The sequence below is a fragment of the Sinohyriopsis cumingii genome, chromosome 2, assembly GCF_028554795.1.
Source record: "Sinohyriopsis cumingii isolate HCF-2022 chromosome 2, ASM2855479v2, whole genome shotgun sequence".
In the NCBI taxonomy this organism is placed as follows: domain Eukaryota; kingdom Metazoa; phylum Mollusca; class Bivalvia; order Unionida; family Unionidae; genus Sinohyriopsis; species Sinohyriopsis cumingii.
The window spans coordinates 45,232,633-45,255,318 of record NC_142962.1 but is presented as its reverse complement, the minus strand read 5'-3'; the positions used below and the strand labels follow the sequence as shown (position 1 = coordinate 45,255,318).

Here is a 22,686-nt window from a genome sequence, read left to right as displayed (position 1 = left end):
CATGTTAATTTTACTATATCCTGATAAAAGTCTGTTCCAGAGGTAATGGCGTAATTAACATGCACAGCCTCTTGTTTATGATCGAAGTCACCTGAGAAATTGGATAGTCTCCATAGTACGAGATGTTCAGGCAATCTGATGCTATGTGTCTCATTATTTAGCCTGTCTTAAGTGGAATATTCAATACTTCTGGACTTGAGATAGAACTTATCAGATTTTTAATTCACAATACTGTTAAGTTCTTTTAAAATTTTAACTTTGTTTTCTTGGGAAAGAAAGTATTTGTTGAACTTCACAAAGCCTGTTGGCTTTTGCTCCTTCCTGTGGACTTAAAAAAAAAACCCAAACAAACATGACTTTATGAGTGGCAACAATATAAACCAATCCGGTGGACCACCATGCTAATATGTGTAGTTCATGTTGACTTTTGATATTGTCTTGATGATAGAAGCTCTTATTCCAGTTTTTATCAAAATCAGATCACAAGCATGGCTTCTAGAGAGGTGATATACTCAGCCAATCAGATGCAAGATCACATCCTTAATATGCATAGGTCCTGTTCAGTATTGAAATTATCCCAGATCTGAAATATGGCATCCAGAATGGTAACAACTTCAATTAGATGCAAGATCACCTCTTTAATGAGTGTATCTCACTTTCAAACTTCAAGATGCTGAACAGATAAGCACTTATTCCATGTCAGGTCGGAATATTGTGTTCTGTAAGATAACAAGCTCTGCCAATCAGAAATATAGAACTAGCAACTGTTGATGGATGTATGCATGAATGATGATGCACACTGTATGCTGGGCATTGTCATAAGCTCACTTGGCCTTATGGACAAACGAGTCAATACTATGATCAGTTTAACTGGGTGATTTGACAACCAAGCATATTTAAACAGAGGAGACAAGCAATTGTTGATGGATAGATGCACAAATGAAACTCAATGGATGCAGTACCATACACACCCTTGGCTTTAGGGACAAAGGACAGATGCTCTACTGACCCAAAATATTTTCCATAAGTTCTAAGTAATATGTTTTATTCCTTTTAACTGCTAAGTATTGAAACAATCTCATATTCTACAGCAAGAACAAGCATTTAGGTCTTTTGACGAAAACCCCTTCACAATATCAGTATCCATTTAGGTTGCAATGGTGACCATACTGGACATCAGATCAGTACCATTATCATTCAGGGCAAACTAGATATCATAAGAAGTCTTCCCGTGAAAACCCTATGCAAGTACAACTTTCCATTCAGAAGAATGGACAAGATCTGTGATAGCCACGTTGAATGTTCGAGTGCCACCATTTTCATTTAGAATCTACTTGATAATGGGATGAATCTGCATGCAAAGTTTCATGGCAATCCTCCAAGTAGTTTAAGAGAAAAAGCAATAACAGACTTGCTAACAAATGGAGGACAGACATCAGACCATCAAAAATGACAAGTAGAGCTAACAAGGTGTTTAAAAAGAAACCTCCATGATTGACCCTTTAAGAGCATACAGTCTTTAAATACAGGTAAAAAGCAGGTATTCAGTGCAACCTGGTAACAAAGATATGGCATAGGAGGATTGGTAACAGAATACTTACAGGATACTGAGACCAGTAAGCACTGTATGACGACGAGTTGTGGTCAGAGGGGGCCGATTCTCCAGAACCATTATGACTGGCATCTGATTTCCTTCGTTTCTCTGTAGGGCCTGATCTGTGGTAAAAAGAGATAATATATTGTTAAACCTCCCTGGTTCACAAGTATAAATCTATATTTGGTTGCAAAAAGTCTCTTTTCTTCCTTCTGTTTAACTAGCGCTGAAACATCTCCAACAAAATAGCATCTTAGGCAACAATACAAGTAAAAGAGAGTACACAGTAAATATTCTAATGAAAAACCTTTTACACACACATTATTTATATATAGGTAGGTGTATGTATACCCTCACACTATTTATATACAGAGTTAGGTGTGTGTGTATACACAAACACACACACACTGCTGACCTCCAACATATGCGATAATTGCTTTCCCAAGAGTGGTTGCATAACTCAAAATCATGAACCTCAAAATTTTGGGTTTCAGTTTTTAATAACATTTATTTAAGCTATTTATGAATCCTAGTTTGTTTTAGACAAATAATTTCATTATTGTTGAACTTCATAAAAAAATTTAACTATAAAAAGAAAGTCATATGAAATGGTGTTGAAATTTATGCAAGTCTGCAGATACTATATATATGGAGAGAGAGAGAGAGATGAGTATCAACAGCCTTGCACGAATTTCACATTAACATGATTTCATATATAGAGAGAGAGAGAGAGAGAGAGATATAAAGCATAGGTTTTAATGTAGAACATCTTGTGGCCTGGTCAGTGCAGTCGACAAGCTTGCATGAAAACTTCACCTGGCATCTAGATCATGTGAGATGAACCAAGCATGAAGGTGTAGAATCAGAGGATCTGTGTGAAATGAGTAACTTTGTGTTGCAAAACCAATCTCATCCACTGAGGCAGTACCCGTGGCCGTTCAATCATAAGGGTAAAAGAGATTGTCGAACCAAGACCTCCGAGATCACAGAGATGATATCAGGATAATTGGAGATGTGAACTTACTGATCTTGTGAAGTACCAGTGGACTGAACATGAAAGGAGGGAATGCATAGAACAAAGTCAATCCCATCTCGATTACACCACAGACACAGCCACTGGATGGGGTTATGGCAGCAGGGAAAGGGGAATGAATCACTTCAAGAAGTATGGGAGCAAAGCATCTGAGTGTATTCCATGAATAATACAGATAGAGGGTTGTTTCTCAAGGACTTTCACAAGCTGAACATTATCCTTATGCTATAATGTTTCTCACTCCATAAATAGATACCAATGTGAAAAAAACATACATAAACAATTAGTATACCACCGACATGTGTTATTAAATCTGATAACTACCAATGACATCTGATTCACCCTATTTTACCACATTAAATCACTGAATAACTGCATTAGGCGGATGTTTTTAAAAAAATCTCAATTTAAGAACATATTTTGTGGTAGTTTAATGTTTTGCATTCCATAAGATAAGTTCAATGAGTTCATGGAAAACTTCTACAATTTTTTTCTCAAGAAATTTTAGGTCTTTTCAAAAGTAACAACTTTTTGAAAATTCAATGTGTTTTCAGGCATCCTCCTTAAAAATTCAAAGATTTTTTAAGATTGTACAAACCATGTATTTTTGTGGTTTATAAATGTACAAGACTCATCTTAAGATTGTGATCAGTCCCCATAGCTAGGGGATGGGGTTAGTTTAGTGGGGAATTAATCTCTTCAAAAAGTGTGGGATGCTCTGGTACACAGCCAATGCTCATAATGTTCCAGGGGCCCCAAGTGGCAGAGTGGTCTAAAGCGCTCTCAATTAAGGATCACTGCCATCTCACCCGTCTGCTTGGGTTCGAGTCTAGGATTCGGCCAATGTGGGTATGTGAGAAAGCTTGCCAGTAGCTTCTCATGGGTTGGTAGTTCTTCCTGGGGTTTTCCCGGGTTCCTCCTCCACTATTAATACTGGCCGCCATGCATAGCCTATCATGTGCTGAAAAATGGCATTAAACCCCACAACAACATGTTCCGACTTACTCTGTTGAAGATGTTTCTGCATTTTTCCGTTTTCTCTCTGAGTGGTAATCTTTTATCAACTTCTGATGTTCATCATAGCAGTCTTTCAATCTTGAAAGATAAATAACAGTGATAAAAATTCAAAAATAGAATAAAATACAATTATACAAATAAGGTGTCATTAAGATTATGTAGATTCTTCCCTTATAAATACATATAAAGCTGTCAATCATCTCCAAAAACTTGTAAGCTTGAAATGTTATATGGAAAATAAATTCAAACTAAACTGACCTAGAAAACAATACTGGACCCTGTGACTGGACATGAACAAAATAAAACAAAAGAACATTTTAATTATTACAATGATTTAACAAAAAAACAACAATATATTTTAAAAAGAACAATGATTTTTTAAAATAAAAAGCTATTACAATTGCCCAGCCAGTTAGACAACTATCAGAAGCATAGCTATAAAATATTTACTTTTATCAGCCACTATAGCAGAGGCTTCACATTAAATACCCATATAATACCCAACTCCTCTATTCACATGAACAAAACACAACTTTCTAAGAGTAGCCTAACACATTATACAATGTCTAGTCGTTAACATCGTCATATTTATTAAATTTCACTTCCACCTGACCTGATCAGAAATAGCCTTCTGTATTGACTAGGATGTATACAGAATGGAAAACTATGCAGTCATGAACTAAATACAAATCCTCAACCCATATTAGTGTGTGCATGTGACTTAGATTTTTAATGTAGCTTTAACAATTTTTCAGTCATAATGCTACAATGTCTGCAGTGTGGCAGTTAATAGTTGTGTCTTCTAGCACTGGGGCATCATGCTGCAGACATGTCCCACCCATTCACATTATCCTGACACCAGGCCAACCAGTCCTAACACTAACCTCTTGATGCTGAGACGCCAAGCGAGGCAACTGTTAGTACCATTTTTGTAAGTCTTTGGCACGACTCGGCCAGGGATCGATCCCACGACCTACCGCATCCATTCTAACCACTAGGCCACCAGAGCAGTTCAACCCATATTAGTAAAACATAAAGTGTCAATAAATGACCTTTAGGAATAAAAGTGTAATGCTAACAGATATGCAAACAATTATCAAGTTTTCATGATTCAAACATAACAGCAGCCAATAAACGCACTCAAAACAAAATTTCCACAAAGACACTAAAATGTAAAACTATAGGTCACAGGAACCTATTTTTGTAGATTGGGTGTATGCATTCCCTTGTGATTCTTTGTAGGATAATATGCATACAAGATGCCAAAAGCTTATGTGATCACAACATAAATGCAAAACATGTGACCAAAGCTGGTGTAAAAAAAAATAAAGGGCATGAAGTTTTTTTTTGCTGTAATAGGGTTGCAAGCCTTTATCCTTTTCAAGATTCTACCATAAAAACAGCCGAATAATACAAATTTAATCTACGAAAATAAATTATACATTTTGGTCCATAATGACCTATTTCTGCAAGGAGTTAAGCAGTGATCAAGATGCAATGCCCCTCACCATGCTGTTCAATAGGACAATATACACAGAGCATGTCATTATCTTTTCGTTAATGCAAAATGTGTCCGCTATTTTGACTGCATCATACCTGCCTGCTTTAATTGCTCTGATATCTTTTCCAAGTGTTAGCCTCACCCCACCAAAACCCCTTTTAACAGCTGTATAACATTTCCTATTACTGCATTGCTGAATTTGCCAGCCTCATGGGAGGCAAATGGCCCAAGATAAGCTGTCGAAGTGAACTCAGTATTCATGTCAAAAGGATACTCTACTGCAGACTGGATGATGCCTTGCCAACGTGCTGGCCTGATAAATTTGGGCCCAAAGCATAAATGCCACCTACCTGGTGCAACAGTGATTGAAGGTAAAACAATGGGTAAATGGACTGGGATTGTCAGAAGGGGTCTTTTATGACATCATTCAAAGAAGAATGATTCCAAACAGCCAAGGACACAGCAATAGCCCTGGTCTTATGGACTTTGATTTTCATGGAAGATAACTATCTCAGTGATATTCATAAGGTAGTTTTAATGGAAGCAATAAACCCTTTCTTATATCTTCTGATTCTGGGAGATGGAAGCAAAAAGCTCTAACTGGGCAAAAGATTCTACCTTGATCATTCCAAGCATAAATATGAATGAGACTGGGGATTTCTATAGGAACAGTAAAGTCGATTCTATGCCAGAAACTCAGGCTGGCAAAGAGACAGCCAAATCATAGTTACTACTGAACTGTAAACACTTTTTCAGGTGACAAAGAATGAATTTCCTGGTCAATGCTAGGAATAAAAGAAAGACTGTTTTAAAGGTAAGGTTCTTCAATGAAACTTTACTCAAATGTTTAGGTAATGATGTTAGAACATACAAGAGGATCTTCCTTTTTATATTTACGTGTTTTAGAAATAGGTCTGTGGAGCTCAAAGTACCTGACTGATTATCAAAGCTGTGGGTCTAACCCTATGGTGGTGTAAACGGAAAATTGCAGTACTGGAGAGTCCTTACTGCCAGATATTTACCAATCTTGTCCTCAAGAGAGAAAATTTCAAAATCAGCAACTGAGAACGGATTTGTTGACCAAAGAAGATGGTTTGAACTGAGCTAAAACTGACCAAGAAAATTTACAATATGCATCAGAGTTTAGGCATAAATCAATGACCCTCAAGTATAATAGCTAGTTAGCAAGCTTTCTTAAGCAACAGCGTAATCAACAGCTGAGGGTATATTCATGAAATCATCAGCCTTCAAGTCTACCAACTTCAGCAAGCGTTCTCAATTCACAGCTTTTATCAAGAGCCCACATGAAATCTTTCTCTGATGTCATCAGTGATACAGTTGCTACATTCAGGATATCAGTACTTTCAGGTCATCAAGAAATAAAGTTGTTTTCTTGGTTGATTTTTGCCTTAAAACCTCAACTGAAAGCAGCATTGTTTTGGATATGCATTTAGAACCAAGTCAAAAATATCTTTCTCTTTATTTTATAATATGTTCACACTTACTCCATAATACTAGTACCAAAGTCTTCAAGGAATTCCAATCTCCTCTGAGACATTTTGATTTTGGTTTGTGGGCTGAAATTCTCACTGTTGATCATTCGGTTGAACACCTCCAGAGCTCTTGGCACTGATACTGGTTGGCACTGATACTCCAAGTCTAATAACTGAATGTAGAGTCTCTCATTTTTCTGCAAAGAAATAAATCATTACCCTATTGCAGCATATATAAATAAGCCTCTCTGATATGAAGAAACCCATGTGTTTATAGAAATGCACCAACAAGTGATTGCTGGAGTTTAAACCAGTATTTGAAACTGCTAACCATTGCTATGTACTTCCATTTCCCAGGTACAATTCACTGGGCTTGAAATTTACACTAATCTACAACATCAAGAAAAGTACAATGGATCCCTAAATCCCTCACAAGTCTGCTGTATCAGTACAAATTTCCTACAGTAGCCATCATAAGTTAACCAGTGATCTTGTGTAGGATGATGCATCTAACAAAACATGTGAATGCATTCCCTTTCATGGTTACTTTATGTTTATTGTATGAGTACCTGCCAATGCACTGCATTTGATGAGGTACAAGTAATGCCTGCATTAGAAATAGCCATGTGTACTTAACAAATCAAGAAAGGGTGCCATCATGGTCAAACTAGCCTGTTACCCAATGCACAAATTTCAATACTTATGACACAAAATGATATAGTGTCAAAACCTGACAAATGGAAAAAGTAATGTTGTCCAAATCCACGAATATTACAAAATTATACAGAATAACAGTTTTTACTTTTAGAATGGCAGTTAATAAACATTCGCTACAATGGGAGGTTACAGTTTGAAAGATGTGGAAGTTGACATTGAAATGTCAGAAACTGGACGATAGCAACAAAAAGCGTGATTGTAAATTATTATAACAGATATAGTAAGAAAGCACCAGAAATCCTGCAAAATCAAATTCAAATGAATGAAAATGGCTGATCATAAAAAGCACTTTGCACTTTACACACTATTATTCAGAGAAATCTAAGGTGCACAGAACAAGTGAAATTTAGTCAAAATCAGTGAAATATTATGGTGTTCATGTGGACCAGCCAGCAGAGAGGAAAAAAATAGAAATTTCAATCCCCAAATTTATGGTATTGACATGTTCTAGGTCACTTGCCAAATGTTAGTATTATCACATTGCACAACTGTAATCCATAATCCGTGATAAAAGTTATAACTTGTTGTACAAAGCAAAATCTTTTACAAACTGCTGAAAAAAATTACGTTTCTTGCACCAGTAGAAAATTTCATTCAAAACTTGGTTCTCCAAAGTCTTGTAAGCTCCAAGTCACACAAGAGTGGACATATTTTTCATGCACAGCAGGTAAGGACTTCTGAAACTAATCCAGTTCTCTAAAGCAAATAACAAAGCTGCACTTGTAGGAATTTCAACTAGAAACACTAAAGTGGCGAGAAACTCTATACCTTGCTTGAAATAATTTGTAATTTGTCATACCTTCAATCTATTTCATAACAGTTTTCATAATCTTCATGGCTATGACTTCCTTGCCTGTAAGTAAAATCTATTAACGAAGGCATGGAAATAATTCATGGAATGAAAATTGTATGCACTGAAACATGGATCCCAATACGGAATCAAATTATGATTCAGAGCAAATTTTGTTATAGGCAACCTGTTTAATTCCTCATCCATTAACAGATGATAATCAGCAAAAGTTGCCATTTTTTTAAAGGCTGCAAAATTTCCTGGCAATAAGAGAGTTGCTGGAAACCTAACCTGGAAAAGCATCTGATTGGTGTTTTCAAGCAAAGGAAAAAAATAAGCAAATTGAGGCAACTGAAGAAAAGAGTCTTTCCCAAAGACACCCCAATGTAGCCGACCCAGGGATAACCAATAGTAAGATTCAAACCTACACTGTTTTGGTCACAAGTTCACACAGGAGAGGTCATGTCATAGAAAAATGGAATGAAAATCTATTCAGGCTATCTGCAGATGCATCTCTACCAAATTTAACAGGGGCCCTGAGAGGCCGAGTGGTCCAAAGCGCTCTCCGTTATGGATCACTGCCATCTCACCTGTCTGTGTGGGTTCAAGTCTAGGATTCGGCCAATGTGGGTATGTGAGAAAGCTTGCCAGTAGCTTCTCGTGGGTCGGTGGTTCTTCCTGGGGTTTTCTCGGGTTCTTCCTCCACCATTAATACTGGCCACCATGCATAGCCTATCATGTGCTGAAAACAACTACCAAATCTATGTCAAGATATTCATGTTAGCAACTTCTCAAGATGGATGTATAAACACCAAAATCAAGGGGTCTCTATTGCAAGTAGTGAAACTTGAAAATTCTACTTCTATAAATTTCCATATGGAATTGAAATATATAAAGCCCGTCCAATAGGTACAGGTAGATAAGCAAGTAGCACTTTATCAAATATTGTCAAGATATCACAAGTGTTCTGTAATATGCAGTGTTATTCCGATGTAGTTTTCTGTTCACTGCAGTGAGACAAAACAACTATGAAAGATGGGTAGTCCTAGCATGTCTAAGAACAAGCTTTAAAAATATCGTTAATATTTGATCCAAGTTTCAGTAGAACACTCGTGTGTGACAGCATACATGCCATCCCCTCCTCGAGGTATAAGCATAATTATTGCTATTACAAGTGGCCAAATAGTGATTTCGGTATAAATAGTGCAATCCATATATTACATGCCAGAATTGCAGAATATATGAAAAAGAAATTTTTACTACTAACCTGGTTCTATAGCTCATCAAAATTCTTGTAACAAAGGGCAAAATCCGTAAGGATTAGAACCAGAAAACAAACACAAAATATACTTTAAAATTATTTATATTCAGTACTTGCATCAACTTTTCTACATGTATACCTTTCGCTAAATGATTGTGAACTGGAATTCTGCATTAATCATGGTCAGGTGCTCAATGTGCTGTACTGCATAACTCTAGTATTTTTCTTTTAAAGTTTGTAAAGTAGTGTTGATTTGGGAGTTTTTTTTCTTCTTGATCGTACATGTTTTCACATTAGGAAATATCCATCTGCTCTAAATTTGCAGTCAATATATATCCATAAAAACACACGGTAAAGCAGTCAATATATATCCATAAAAGCACACAGTAAAGCAGTCAATATATATCCATAAAAACACACAGTAAAGCAGTCAATATATATCCATAAAAGCACACAGTAAAGCAGTCAATATATATCCATAAAAACACACGGTAAAGCAGTCAATATATATCCATAAAAACACATGGTAAAGCAGTCATATATCCATAAAAACACAGTAAAGCAGTCAATATATATCCATAAAAACACACAGTAAAGCAGTCAATATATATCCATAAAAGCACACAGTAAAGCAGTTAATATATATCCATAAAAACACACGGTAAAGCAGTCAATATATGTCCATAAAAACACATGGTAAAGCAGTCAATATATATCCATAAAAACACACGGTAAAGCAGTCAATATAGATCCATAAAAACACATGGTAACGCAGTCATATATCCATAAAAACACAGTAAAGCAGTCAATATATATCCATAAAAACACACAGTAAAGCAGTCAATATATATCCATAAAAACACGGTAAAACAGTCAATATATATCCATAAAAACACACGGTAAAGCAGTCAATATATATCCATAAAAACACACGGTAAAGCAGTCAATATATATCCATAAAAACACAAGATAAAGCAATCAATATATATCCATAAAAACACATGGTAAAGCATTTCGCTTAACATCTAGCTCCAATTTCTAAAAAGTATAGTCTGGTCTGCTAACTGGTTTATTAAAATAATGAATCTGTGAAGCAAAGTTCATAATTGCAGAAATCCATCTGTTTTCTTGGAAATGGGTGATATACAGTTGCTATAAACAGCAAACAAGGTATGTACTCTAATGCTATTCTTGTACAGTCATCTTTATAAAAATATTCTCAGATTTACACGAGTGGAATTAAAGAGATGACGATAACAGGGACAAAAGCTACTTTTTATTGCTTTATTTTTAAAATTTTTCTTGATGTAACAAAAAGGCATAATCCATATAGTCTAGTATAAAAAGATAATTTGGTGGAAAAAGCATAAAGATCATGCCAAAAAGCATAATAGTTGGCATATATGCGAAAGTGTTAACTTACGTAATTTTACAGCTGATCAAGCAAGCTTATAAAGTATTACAAACACAAAACATGTAACTGTTCTCTGAAACTTTTTGCCATGTAAATTTATAGATTTTACTCGAGACCAATACAAATTCTTTGCAAAAAAAAAAGAGGCATAATATATATGTATATTACCTTGCTAATAATCAAATTCAACCAAGATCTTAAAATATTCAATCAACATCCTTTTAATTTCTTTTCCTTTGCCACACTGGCTTTCACACTAAGTGAATTTATAATTCACAGGGTTCTTTTGCTAAGACAATGGGTTATTTTACTCTTGGTAATTAAATTTGGAAGTGTTTCAGAGAAAATCATGTTGAGGTATTACTTTTTATCAAAGGATAAAAATACAAAATGTATAAATAAAATATTTTTTTATGAAATGCCATAAAATAATGTGTGTGTGATTTGGATTTATAACGTAGCTTTAACAATTTTTCAGTCATATTGCTACGATGTTTGCAGTGTGGCAGTTTATAGTGTTGTCTAGCACTGGAGCATCATACCGCAGACATGTAGCATGATGTCCCACTCAGTCACATTATCCTGACACCAGGCCAACCAGTCCTAACACTAACCTCTTAATGCTGAGTGCCAAGCGAGGCAGCTGTTAGTACCATTTTTGTAAGTCTTTGGTATGACTCAACCGGGGATCAAACCCATGACCTCACTCATCCAAGGACTATGCTCTAACCACTTGGCCACCGGAGCAGTCAATAAAAAAATGTTATGCAGAAAACAAAAATTCAAGGTCCTTTTATATGGCAATACTACTGACAGCCAAACTTTATTTCACCATGTTTCCACATGTTTAACATATTCAAATGGCAGAATAACAATATTAGAAAAGATGAAGAAAAATACATTTACTTGCAAATAAATAGCTATAACTGTGTAAAGATACTATCATAAAGTACAATAATACCCTACTTTGTGGTGGTGGTGGTGGGGGGAATCATTTGCAGTCAAGAGTCCAAGCTGACTCTTTTCCCAATAAACTGCATTCGTTTCCATTTAATCAGTTTATCCCAAAGAAGTTTCCCAAAGTATGAACATATGCCAAGTTAGTAATGACACATTCAGTATCCAAGTTACAAAATGTGGCTGAGGAAACCATGTCAACTTAAAACCAGCCAGTGTCCTCAGCACACCTGAATGGATTTATTTTCATATGAGTCAGGCAATATGAAAAACCGCAGAAAATGCCACAAGACATATAAAAAAGCACCCTGTGATCAAAACTAAAGTAAACAACCTCATATTGAGCAAAACACGGCAAGATTTTATTTGCAGGCGTTCAGATTTCTTTAAGCAAATTCTCGTACATGGACAAATTCAATTCAAGTGAGAGTCAATTTGTACGATTAGCACCCATGTTTAACAAGGCAGCATCACCCCATTAATATGAATCTACATCACTCATTCTAAACAGCACACTATCAAGTGATGAAAGACTTTCAACTTAATACATGGAAATATGTCAATACATACCGGATCCTTTTCTATGGCAACATTCAAAACTTGTCTGGCTTTCTCTGGATTTCCCGTGATCTGAAATGATTTGTACACTTAGCTGATTTTTCCCTTACTTAATATTAAAGTGATACATGTATGGTCACACATAATTGCATAGTATGAAAGGATATAGCATAATCATGTCAATCATTTTGTTCTCTACCAGCAGATTACTTCTCCATGACTGATTCCAAAACCCCAAATCTAGCCATTTTAGTATACCTCTTGGAATCTCCATTCTTGAATTCTTCCAAAACCCCATATCTAGTCATTTGAGCATACATCTTGGAACCTCCATTCCTGAATTCTTCCAAAACCTGTAATCTGTTCATTTGAGCATACATCTTGAACTTCCATTCCTGAATTCTTTGTCAAGCAAAAATGCATAGACTTTTGTTGAGCCCTCGATTAAAGTATTCAAGCAAATCAGGACACCATAACCTCAACATCAAAAGGCTGAGAATTGTCTTAGCTTCATACTGATTTCATCCAAAGTGTGAAGAAAATGTATCATAGGAATTAAGAAATAAAAGTAAATGAAAACACCTGAAACAAAACCTTAATGCCAATATTTTAAGAGTGATCTTGACCTCACCATCAAAGGTGCAAAGAAGCAAGTCATGGAATGAATTGTCAGCTTCATAATAGTTAATCCAAAGGTGCAAAGAAGCAAGTCATGGAATGAACTGTCAGCTTCATAATAGTTAATCCAAAGGTGCAAAGAAGCAAGTCATGGAATGAATTGTCAGCTTCATAATAGTTAATCCAAAGAAGAATCTCTGGCAGTGACTTTAAGAAATATAAACCAATAAAAAAATATTCAGAGTTTTCTGCAACTGACTTTGACCACAAGGCAAACAAAGAGTGTGAGTGGGTTGCAAAAAAAGACAATCTGAGCATAAAAAGAGTAAACTGTATATTACATGCCATAATTGGAAAAACTCCTATGGCCTAGAGGTTAGAGCAGATGCCTTGGATGCCTAGAATGAATGGTCTCAAGATGATAATTTACAAAGAGGTTAGGAAATGCAGGCAAATAAAAGTGCATGTGTTTTGGACTTTTTAACGTAGCTTTAACAATTTGAGTCATATTGCTATGCCAGCAATGTGGCAGTTTATAGTGATGTCTAGCACTGGACTCTCATTGCTGCAGGTATGTGGCATCATGTTCCACCCAGACACACTATCCTGACACAAGGCTGACCACTAACTACTTAATGCTGAGTGCCAAACAGTTAGTACCATTTTTATAAGTCTTTGGTACAACTCGGACAAGGTTTGAACCTGCAACATATCGCATCCCAGGTAGACACTCTAACCGCTTAGACCACCTAAGCAGTCGCAAGCAAATAATAAACCTTAACCAAATGCACTGAAAGGTACATTTTTGTTTTCTGGCAAAAAGACATTGTATTTGGTACTTAATGTTAGTGAATCCTAGGTTTCTGATATGCTCAATAAGCTGATCATTAATAAATCCTCTGGAATGGATGGTATTGGTCCATAGTTTCTGAAAAATATCTGCACCAATAATAACAAATTCATTAACACACATTACAAACTTAAGCATGATGAGTGGTAACTTTACAGATACCATGAAATGTGCAAAGTTTACACATATCTTCTAGAAATAATAAAAGGAGTATTCTAGGAACTACAGACTAGTATCAATTCTACCAATATTATCAAAATTATCTGAAAAGCAAGTAGCTATGTAAATATATGAAGGCCCAATCAGGATTTTGAAAATATTTGTGCCAACTAGAACTCGCCAAATTAACAGATCTTTTGGCTACAAGCAGTGGCTAAATCTTTGACTGGCATTGTTTCCTCAACTTCACAAGCGTTTGACTGAGTGGATCATGAAATTCTGCTCAAAATTTGAAATGTTACAGATTATATGTCTTCTTTAAATTGGATTACATCTAACGTCTCATCAAGTAACCACTGGTAATAAAGCTTGGAAACTCTTAATTCAGAGGTCCCTTAAGACTCTGTTTAGGCTCTCTTCTCTTTCTTATTTATGTTATCGATCTTCCATTAAACCAGGGGTCTCAAACTCAAACAACCCTGAGGGCTTCATGAAGGCATTTTTTATGGCCCAAGGGCCACACCACCATTCATATCTCTCATGACACCTTGTGGCGCTAATCATTTTGCAAGCCACAGGATATGGCTTGGTGGGATGTGTGTTTAAGACCCCTGCATAAATCAATGAATCCACAAATACATATTTGTTTGCAACCTTGGTTACATCTAGTTTTGATAATGAAGTTCTCCAAACAAGAAAAGACACAGGTCTCAAGTTCAAAAATGAGCATAACAAAACAAGGTGGTAATTAATGAAGGTAAAACAAAATGCACGACTTTGGGGATATATTAATAAATGTCAGAAAATGTCAAACATGAAAAGCTTGTAGATGTGCCTGAAGACAATAATTTACAATGGGCTGATCATATTGACAAGCTTTGTATCATCCAAAATTGCAATCAACATCACATGAAAACCTTCCTTCACCAAAACTAAGAACAGGGCAATTTTAAAAAAGCTTCCAATACTCAAACAGAGTGGAACAAGCTTCACAGCACATGCAGAAAATATTACAGTTTTTAAGAGATATCATGAGAATGTGTGTTATGAACAGATTAAAATAGAATTTTGTATCTATAATACCAAAGACTTGTTAAAAATAAATCATAATTACTATTGTCTTTTTTATGATGCAGACTGTTATACTTTTCTTCATAGGACCTCAAGGGAGACTAGTCCCTGACTGAATGTTATTATTATTATTTTGCTCGCGCTAATGACAAAATTTTACAAAGTATCTGTCAAGTAAAGCAGTGTAACAACTAAAGTCAGCATTACAATGGAAGTGTTCCTCATCAAACACAAATTATTTGTGGATGAATGCACTTTCACAAATCAAAGAAAATAGCTTGTGAGAGGTTTGCAAGAATGGGCTATCATGTGATCATTATGTAAAGTTTCCACTAGGACACCCTCAACAAAGTAATTTTTTAATCTATAATATGAGAATTTACATTTATGTAAATGTCATCAAACACTTTTCTTACCTTAAATAGATATCTGGCAAATTTGAGACTAAAGAACGCTCTAGTGTGATTGTCTTTAGAATTTTCTACATATTCCTGGAAAAGATTCTCTGTGTCAGTTGGATTTCCCATTCGCCTCTCCAAACTTATCCTGCGCATGGCAACCATTACACAACCCTTCACCGTCTTGTCTAAATTAGCAAGAATCTCCCAGGCAGCATCATACTTTCCTGAAAAGAATACTGATTGCATCAGCTACAGTGAATTTAGATATTTCTGAGGTTTTGAAATTTTGTGGTTTGAAAAAAAGAGAGGCATTTTCATTAGAACTTAAATGTGTGGTTGATGGAGCTTTACATTTTTGGGTGGTTCTTCAAGGTCTTGGTTTTGTAGCAACCACTGAATCAGTCAATACAAGTGCATTCATGAAACATATGGTCTACCATAACATATTAGTTTTTGTCAAACTATTGAAATGATGATAAATTAAGCACAACTGCAACTTAAGATTTCCCCGAATCATTATCCGACATTTTATTCTATCCTGCTGCCAAGTGACAACTGTAAATGATACTGGCAAAATTCCTTCCAAGTTTGCACAACTCGTGCTGACAAACATTTCAATTTACAGAATATGAATAGACTAACTATAGTAAATGTTCTGAATACTAAAATTAAGGTTTCATTTTTTGGCCCATTATTTTTAAGCAAGGCCACCACTTTTTTGTCGAGACTACTCCAGTCACCTAGAGGTTAGAGCATCCGCCTCGGAAGCAGGTCATGGGTTTGAACCCCGGCTGAATCATAAAAATGGTATCAATTCAGCAATATTTCAAATTGATCAAAATTTTACATTTTAACCATTTCAATGTCGGCATGCATATTTTATAAAGAAAAACCTGCAGTAGTGTAGAAAATATTTAGACATGATTGCTTTTTTTTGATGCCCCGACAAGTCATGCCAAAACTTATAATAATGGTACTAACAGCTGCCTCGCTTGGTGCTTAGCATTAGGAGGTTAGTGTTAGGACTGGTCTGCTTGGTGTCCAGATGATGTGACTGGGTGGGACATCATGCAACATGTCTGCGGCATGATGCCTCAGTGCTAGACAACACTATAAACTGCCATATTGCAGACATCAAAGCGATATGACTGAAAAAAATTATTAAAAGCCACATTATAAATCCTAATCACTCACTTTTTTGCCCTACTGCCAGAAATTTCCTTATTTCCATACTGAGGTGGGGGAAGAAAATAAGTATGCAAAGTAAATGTTATGCAACTATGTTTATTCCGCCTCACCTTGCCTCTCCTCAAATGCTGCCCAGGCCATGTGGATGTAGGGCTTTTTTTGAAGATGGATAGTACAAGCTCTCTTGTACACATTCCGTACTGCTTCTAAACTGTGATCTTCCATGTATTTGGCATACTGTCAAAGGTAATCATATAGAAAAGTCTACAGTTTTCTTTTACAATGTTATAAGCAAACCACGTAGTCGATCAATATATCCTGTCAGAGAACAAAGCTTTCTTCAAAGTGTTTCACCAATAATAATGTTTGGAAAACTTATTCCATAGTTGGTCATAAATTACAAGCTATAATTAAAACTAGGGTAGGTTTTTTTTTCTGATGCAAAGATAATTATTTATTCATTAGACAGAGAACATATTTTGCCTGTAAGCAAAAATTTTAAAATGTATAGAAATTGGTTATGAATTGCCAACAAAACAATACTTTACTATATTGTAAGTAATAACTAATGAAATAGTAATAGCCCTACTACAAGCTATAAACCTTACTTTCAACCAAAAGTCTTCATAAAGGGCACAAGCAATCATGCATCTCTCAAACAGGACTACAACTCTTTCATGTGTTCCATTCTGAATCTCAAAATCTAAGTAGTCTCTCCAGTTCTTCAGTTGAGATCTTTCCAATGGCTTGACATGGAAGTATGGCCTCTTGATCTGAGAAAAAGGACACAGGTAAATGTGAATTTTGCTTTGAGTATCTGATGTACAAGGTAGACAAAATGAATGTATGTATGTACAAGATTTGGTGGCACATCAGCACAATACTGGCTATATGGTGCCAATCAGATGAATAGAACTATCCCTACTGCATATGCCATCAATCTATTTATAAAGACGGGCATTAATTTAAAATTCCTCTTTTGAAATCAATATGTATTATCATAAATGCTGACAGGTAAGGAGTAAACATTGAAGTTAAACATGTGCAAGGTTCAGAATAGAAAATTCCCTGACAAAAATTCCATGATTTTTAATATGTGATTAAGGTTAACCAGATATTAAAAAATGTAAACATTTCATGAGTTGCTTGATCACATGATAAAATATTTCTTGCAATAATTTAAGCATAAACTGAAAAGATGATAAAAGTCTTGCAATAAATAAGATTTCTTTTTTCAGCACTTCTAGTGCATTGTGTACTACAATTTTCTTTCTCCAAATGAAATGTTTCCCTCAAATTTGGAGGGTGAGAAACACAATGCCCCCCGCCCTTGGGATCCCAAGTGCAACACTGACAAGAAGTGTTTTAGTGAAAACCCCATAATGATATGACCATCCATTCTGGACAAGTAGTGACAAGATTTTCAAGATGGCTGCCATATTGGGTGTCACATTAAGTTGTGAATACAAGGAGGTTAAGATGCCTCTATGATGGCTATATTGGATGTGTAAGCATTTAGAACCAACCAGACCATGTGGTAAATGTGCATGTTAGCTTCAACTCAATCCTCCAAGTAGCTTAGGAGTACTTATAACAAATTTGTGCTAATGACAGACAGAATATGAGCCATCTCATAAGCTTTTCTGGTCTAAAACTAGCAAAATAAATGTCCACACTAAAATGGAATGATTATATTTCAATTTACAATGAAATGGAAACTATTAATACAATATCATAATTTCACAATAACATGGAAATTGTATCTCAATTTCACAGTGAAATGGAAATTATTACAAAAAATTATTCCAATATAACAAAGTAAATAAGGAAATGAAACTCTGAATGTATAAAAGGCAGCAAATACTTACCCTATTGTCATTGAGAAAGAGACAATTTAATTGGTTGCTAAGGACTAGTACAATGTCATAGCCTCAACCATGTTGATTATAAAACCTTACAAGGGAGTATATAAAACTATATTCAAAGTCAAAAGGATGACTACAATTAAAATTACCTACCTACGTTTTTTTTCCCCCGATTTTCGGCTAAGGATCAAGTTATTAAGCCTGAATCAGGGAAGTTATATTGCAATGTTTACGCTAAATGTACCATGTCCACCACAACAGATAGCAAGAGATTCTCTGGTTTATTTATTTTCCAAATAAGGCTTACTATGCCATGCTTGGATATTCTATGATATTGTATTCAAGGCATACAATATTTACTATGGTCTGTTTATATTTCCAAACAAGGCAGCATTGTCGTTAATTGGCACTCCCTAAAACATGAGGCTGAAAACAGTAGTTGTCAGTTGTACTAATATGGTGGACGATCCAAAAGGAAATATTGTATAAAGGTGGTAAGCAATGAGATGCAGCAGATGAATATTTAATTTCTTTCAGGATATGACAGGAACATATTCAAAATTTTGATAGGCATCTCCACTGATACAGACGTTCACGTTAGTTCTCCCACCATGAAGTAGCAGTACTATTATTAGTACTAGCTAAGCAATGTGCAATTAACTCCTAAAATCTATCAACAACTAATTTAACATGCAGATTTTGCAAGGACCATGGGTATTATCACTAAATCAATACAAAAAATGGAATTAAAATACCAAAATAATACTTAGTCAAGTTAATGAAGACAATTATCCATGAGTGAAATGTCTAATTATAAATTGGACTCCTCAACAAAAAGACAAAGAGTAAAGTATATGGTCCTATAATGTAGTAAAGTCAGACTTGGTCCGTGTTCTTTTTTTTATAACATTTTCTAGAACTTTCCATACATAGTGCAAGAAGGAATTACAAGCTTGGACAAGGGTACCTGTAGTGACAGGTAATTACTGATACAGGAGAGACTGATGGATAAACTGACACTCCTACTGAACTCCACAAGCTTTAATGAGTGGGACCTTATCATGTACTGTAAAACATGCAAGAAAATACGTACACCTTCTTCAAATGCCCATCTTTTACTAATCTCTTCTTCATTTTGTTTAAATACAACTTCTCTTGTTTCTATGATTTTCTCCCGCAGAAGTTTAACCTCTTCACTGTCGCACTGTAACAAGAAAGAATATGTTAAAGTAGTCTCTATCTACAGAGCATTTGCATAATGTCAAAAATATCTACAAGAAATGACTACAGAAATACCAACCATTGAGACCATGACTGGGAATTTAATTAATTAGCGTGAAAACAAAGGGGATTCAAGTTATTTAGCAAGGTCCGTTTCTACAAGGATAGTCACAACTGTCAATGCTTATTAAAGATAGCCCACTGTATACAGGGTCAACCTCCACGCTCAAACCTACTATGTAAAAATTAACTAATCAGAGACAAGGGAGGCACAGCATGCATCTGATATTGCAACAGATGTTGTTAACAATGATCAGTTTACAAGGTACAGAATTGTCTTCTTTTTAAACTGTTACTTCCTCTATTGCCCTAATCGATGCCTCAACTTATGTTTACATTTAGATCACAATGATCATAATTTAACAAGTCACAATGATCATAATTTATCTATCACTGGAGGTGGCACCCAGACCCCACATGCTAAAAAAGTTAAATTGAATAATTTTTGCTTTCTCTGTTGTTTTTGTCTGGCATTTCGACCACATCAATTCAATTTTGCGCAAGTCAATAGCTATTATTCAACAATAATTCAGTCAACCTGTCCATCAATCTGTTTATGTATAAAATGGAATGATTAATGATTATCACACAAATATCAATACCATGACCACAATTACAAGTCCTATTTAAAAAAAGTGTGATGTGATGGGATTTAGATTTTTAACGTAGCTTTAACCAATTTTTCAGTCATATCGCTATGATGTCTGCAGTGTGGCAGTTTATAGTGCAGTTCACACTATCATGACACCAAGCCAACCAGTCCTAACACTAACCTCTCAATGCTGAGTGCCTAGCGAGGCAGCTCTTAGTACCATTTTTATAAGTCTTTGGTACGACTCGGCCGGGGGATAAAAAAAGACAATCACGTCTAAATATTTTCTACACTGCTGCAGGTTTTTCTTTATAAAACATGCATGCCCAACTGCCGACATCAGAATGGTTCAAATGAAAAATTTTGATCAATTTGAAATACTGCTAAAATTACATCAAAATCGAATCAGCTCCACTACATAGGCATACAAACACACCTTAATTAACTCAGCCACATGTGCAAACAATCATTCATACCGTAACTAGCTCAGCCACATACACACACAATCACATATACCTTAATTAGCTCAGCCACATATATGCATACAAACACACCTTAATTAACTCAGCCACATGTGCATACAATCACACATACCTTAGTTAGCTCAGCCACATGTGCTAATGATCATTCATACCTTAATTAACTCAGCCACATGTGCAAACAATCATTCATACCGTAACTAGCTCAGCCACAAACGCACACAATCACATATACCTTTATTAGCTCAGCCACATATGCTTACAAACACATACATTAATTAGCTCAGCCAAACATTAATTAGCTCAGCCACATATGCTTACGAACACACATACATTAATTAGCTCAGCCATATGTGGAATCATTCATACCTTAATTAGCTCAGCCACATATGCATACAATCACACATACATTTGTTAGCTCAGCCACATATATGCACAATCACACCTACCTTAATTAGCTCAGCCACATGTACAATCATTCATACTTTAATTAGCTCAGCCACATATGCACAAAATCACACATACATTAATTAGCTCAGCCACATATATGCATACAATCACATCTTAATTAGCTCAGCCACATATATGCATACGATCACACATACATTAATCAGCTCAGCCACATATATGCATACAAGCACACCTTAATTAGCTCAGCCACATGTGCAATCATTCATACCTTAATTAGCTCAGCCACATATATGCATACAATCACACATACCTTAATTAGCTCAGCCACAAATGCACACAATCACACATACCTTAATTAGCTCAGCCACAAATGCACACAATCACACATACCTTAATTAGCTCAGCCACATATGCACAAAATCACACATACATTAATTAGCTCAGCCACATATATGCATACAATCACATCTTAATTAGCTCAGCCAAATGTATGCATACAATCACACATACATTAATTAGCTCAGCCACATATATGCATACAAACACACCTTAATTAGCTCAGCAACATGTGCAAACAATCACACATACCTTAATTAGCTCAGCCACAAATGCACACAATCACACATACATTAATTAGCTCAGCCACATACGCACATAATCACACATACATTATTTAACAACCTTTGCTTCACCATGCTAAGAAAGTAAAAAATTGTGTGAAATTGTGGCAAGGAATGTGGGTTAGTGGAATGGGTTCTTTAAAATGTTCTTCCAATACTACTGACTGCACGTTATGAAAACAGTTGTTTCAAAATTTCTCTCATTTACAAGTCTTCAGCCATACCTGATGGCAAATTAACATAATTTATCCAATATTGGAAAGTCTCTTTACATGGATGCATTCTGTCCGAGTTGTTCAGTCTGTTGGGCAGTATTTTAGTAAATAATTTTTTAAACAATGGTGGACCTCATTGGATAGTGATTGGCATCACTGGTATAAAGGAGAAATGACCAAGCTAGAGAATGTTCTGTTAAATTTGATCAAATTTTCTTGGTTTTTTTTTAAACCCAAGTTATTAAAATTTTTTAAATGTTTAGTAACAGCAGCTAAATTTAACAGTAGACCAGCATCATTTGTATAAATTTAAAGGATCTATTCAATTTTACATTTTGTCCATTTATTAATCTTGTGCAGTCTCGTATCCCACCAGTATAACATACAAATACAGATGTAATTGTAAAAATGTGCCAAACACAATCTTCTAGTCACTTCATTTTTAACAAGCATTTTGACACATAAACTTATTTTTGGTTTTGTTTTTTTTCCCTCCAACTGTTGCTCAAGCCAAATCCAAGCTGGTTGAAAATTTTTCATTCAAAGCCTGGCTGCATTAATGCAGACCAAAATTAAATACACCAACTGCAACAATAGGTCA

General features: G+C 35.4%; 1 protein-coding gene across 2 annotated transcripts in view; it reads right to left on the bottom strand.

The window, feature by feature from the left end:
• Positions 1–22,686, bottom strand: part of LOC149804756 (pre-mRNA-processing factor 39-like) — a 54,594-nt gene that overhangs the window by 5,060 nt on the left and 26,848 nt on the right. For both annotated transcript variants that reach the window (XM_089944011.1, XM_089944003.1), the window contains exons 7-14: positions 19,581–19,691; positions 17,231–17,395; positions 16,733–16,859; positions 15,450–15,658; positions 12,348–12,407; positions 6,651–6,835; positions 3,633–3,722; positions 1,602–1,716 (exon numbers count right to left, since the gene is read on the bottom strand). In XM_089944011.1, the coding sequence (XP_089800137.1) occupies positions 1,602–1,716; positions 3,633–3,722; positions 6,651–6,835; positions 12,348–12,407; positions 15,450–15,658; positions 16,733–16,859; positions 17,231–17,395; positions 19,581–19,691 (1,062 nt within the window). The remainder of the gene's footprint in view (positions 1–1,601; positions 1,717–3,632; positions 3,723–6,650; positions 6,836–12,347; positions 12,408–15,449; positions 15,659–16,732; positions 16,860–17,230; positions 17,396–19,580; positions 19,692–22,686) is intronic.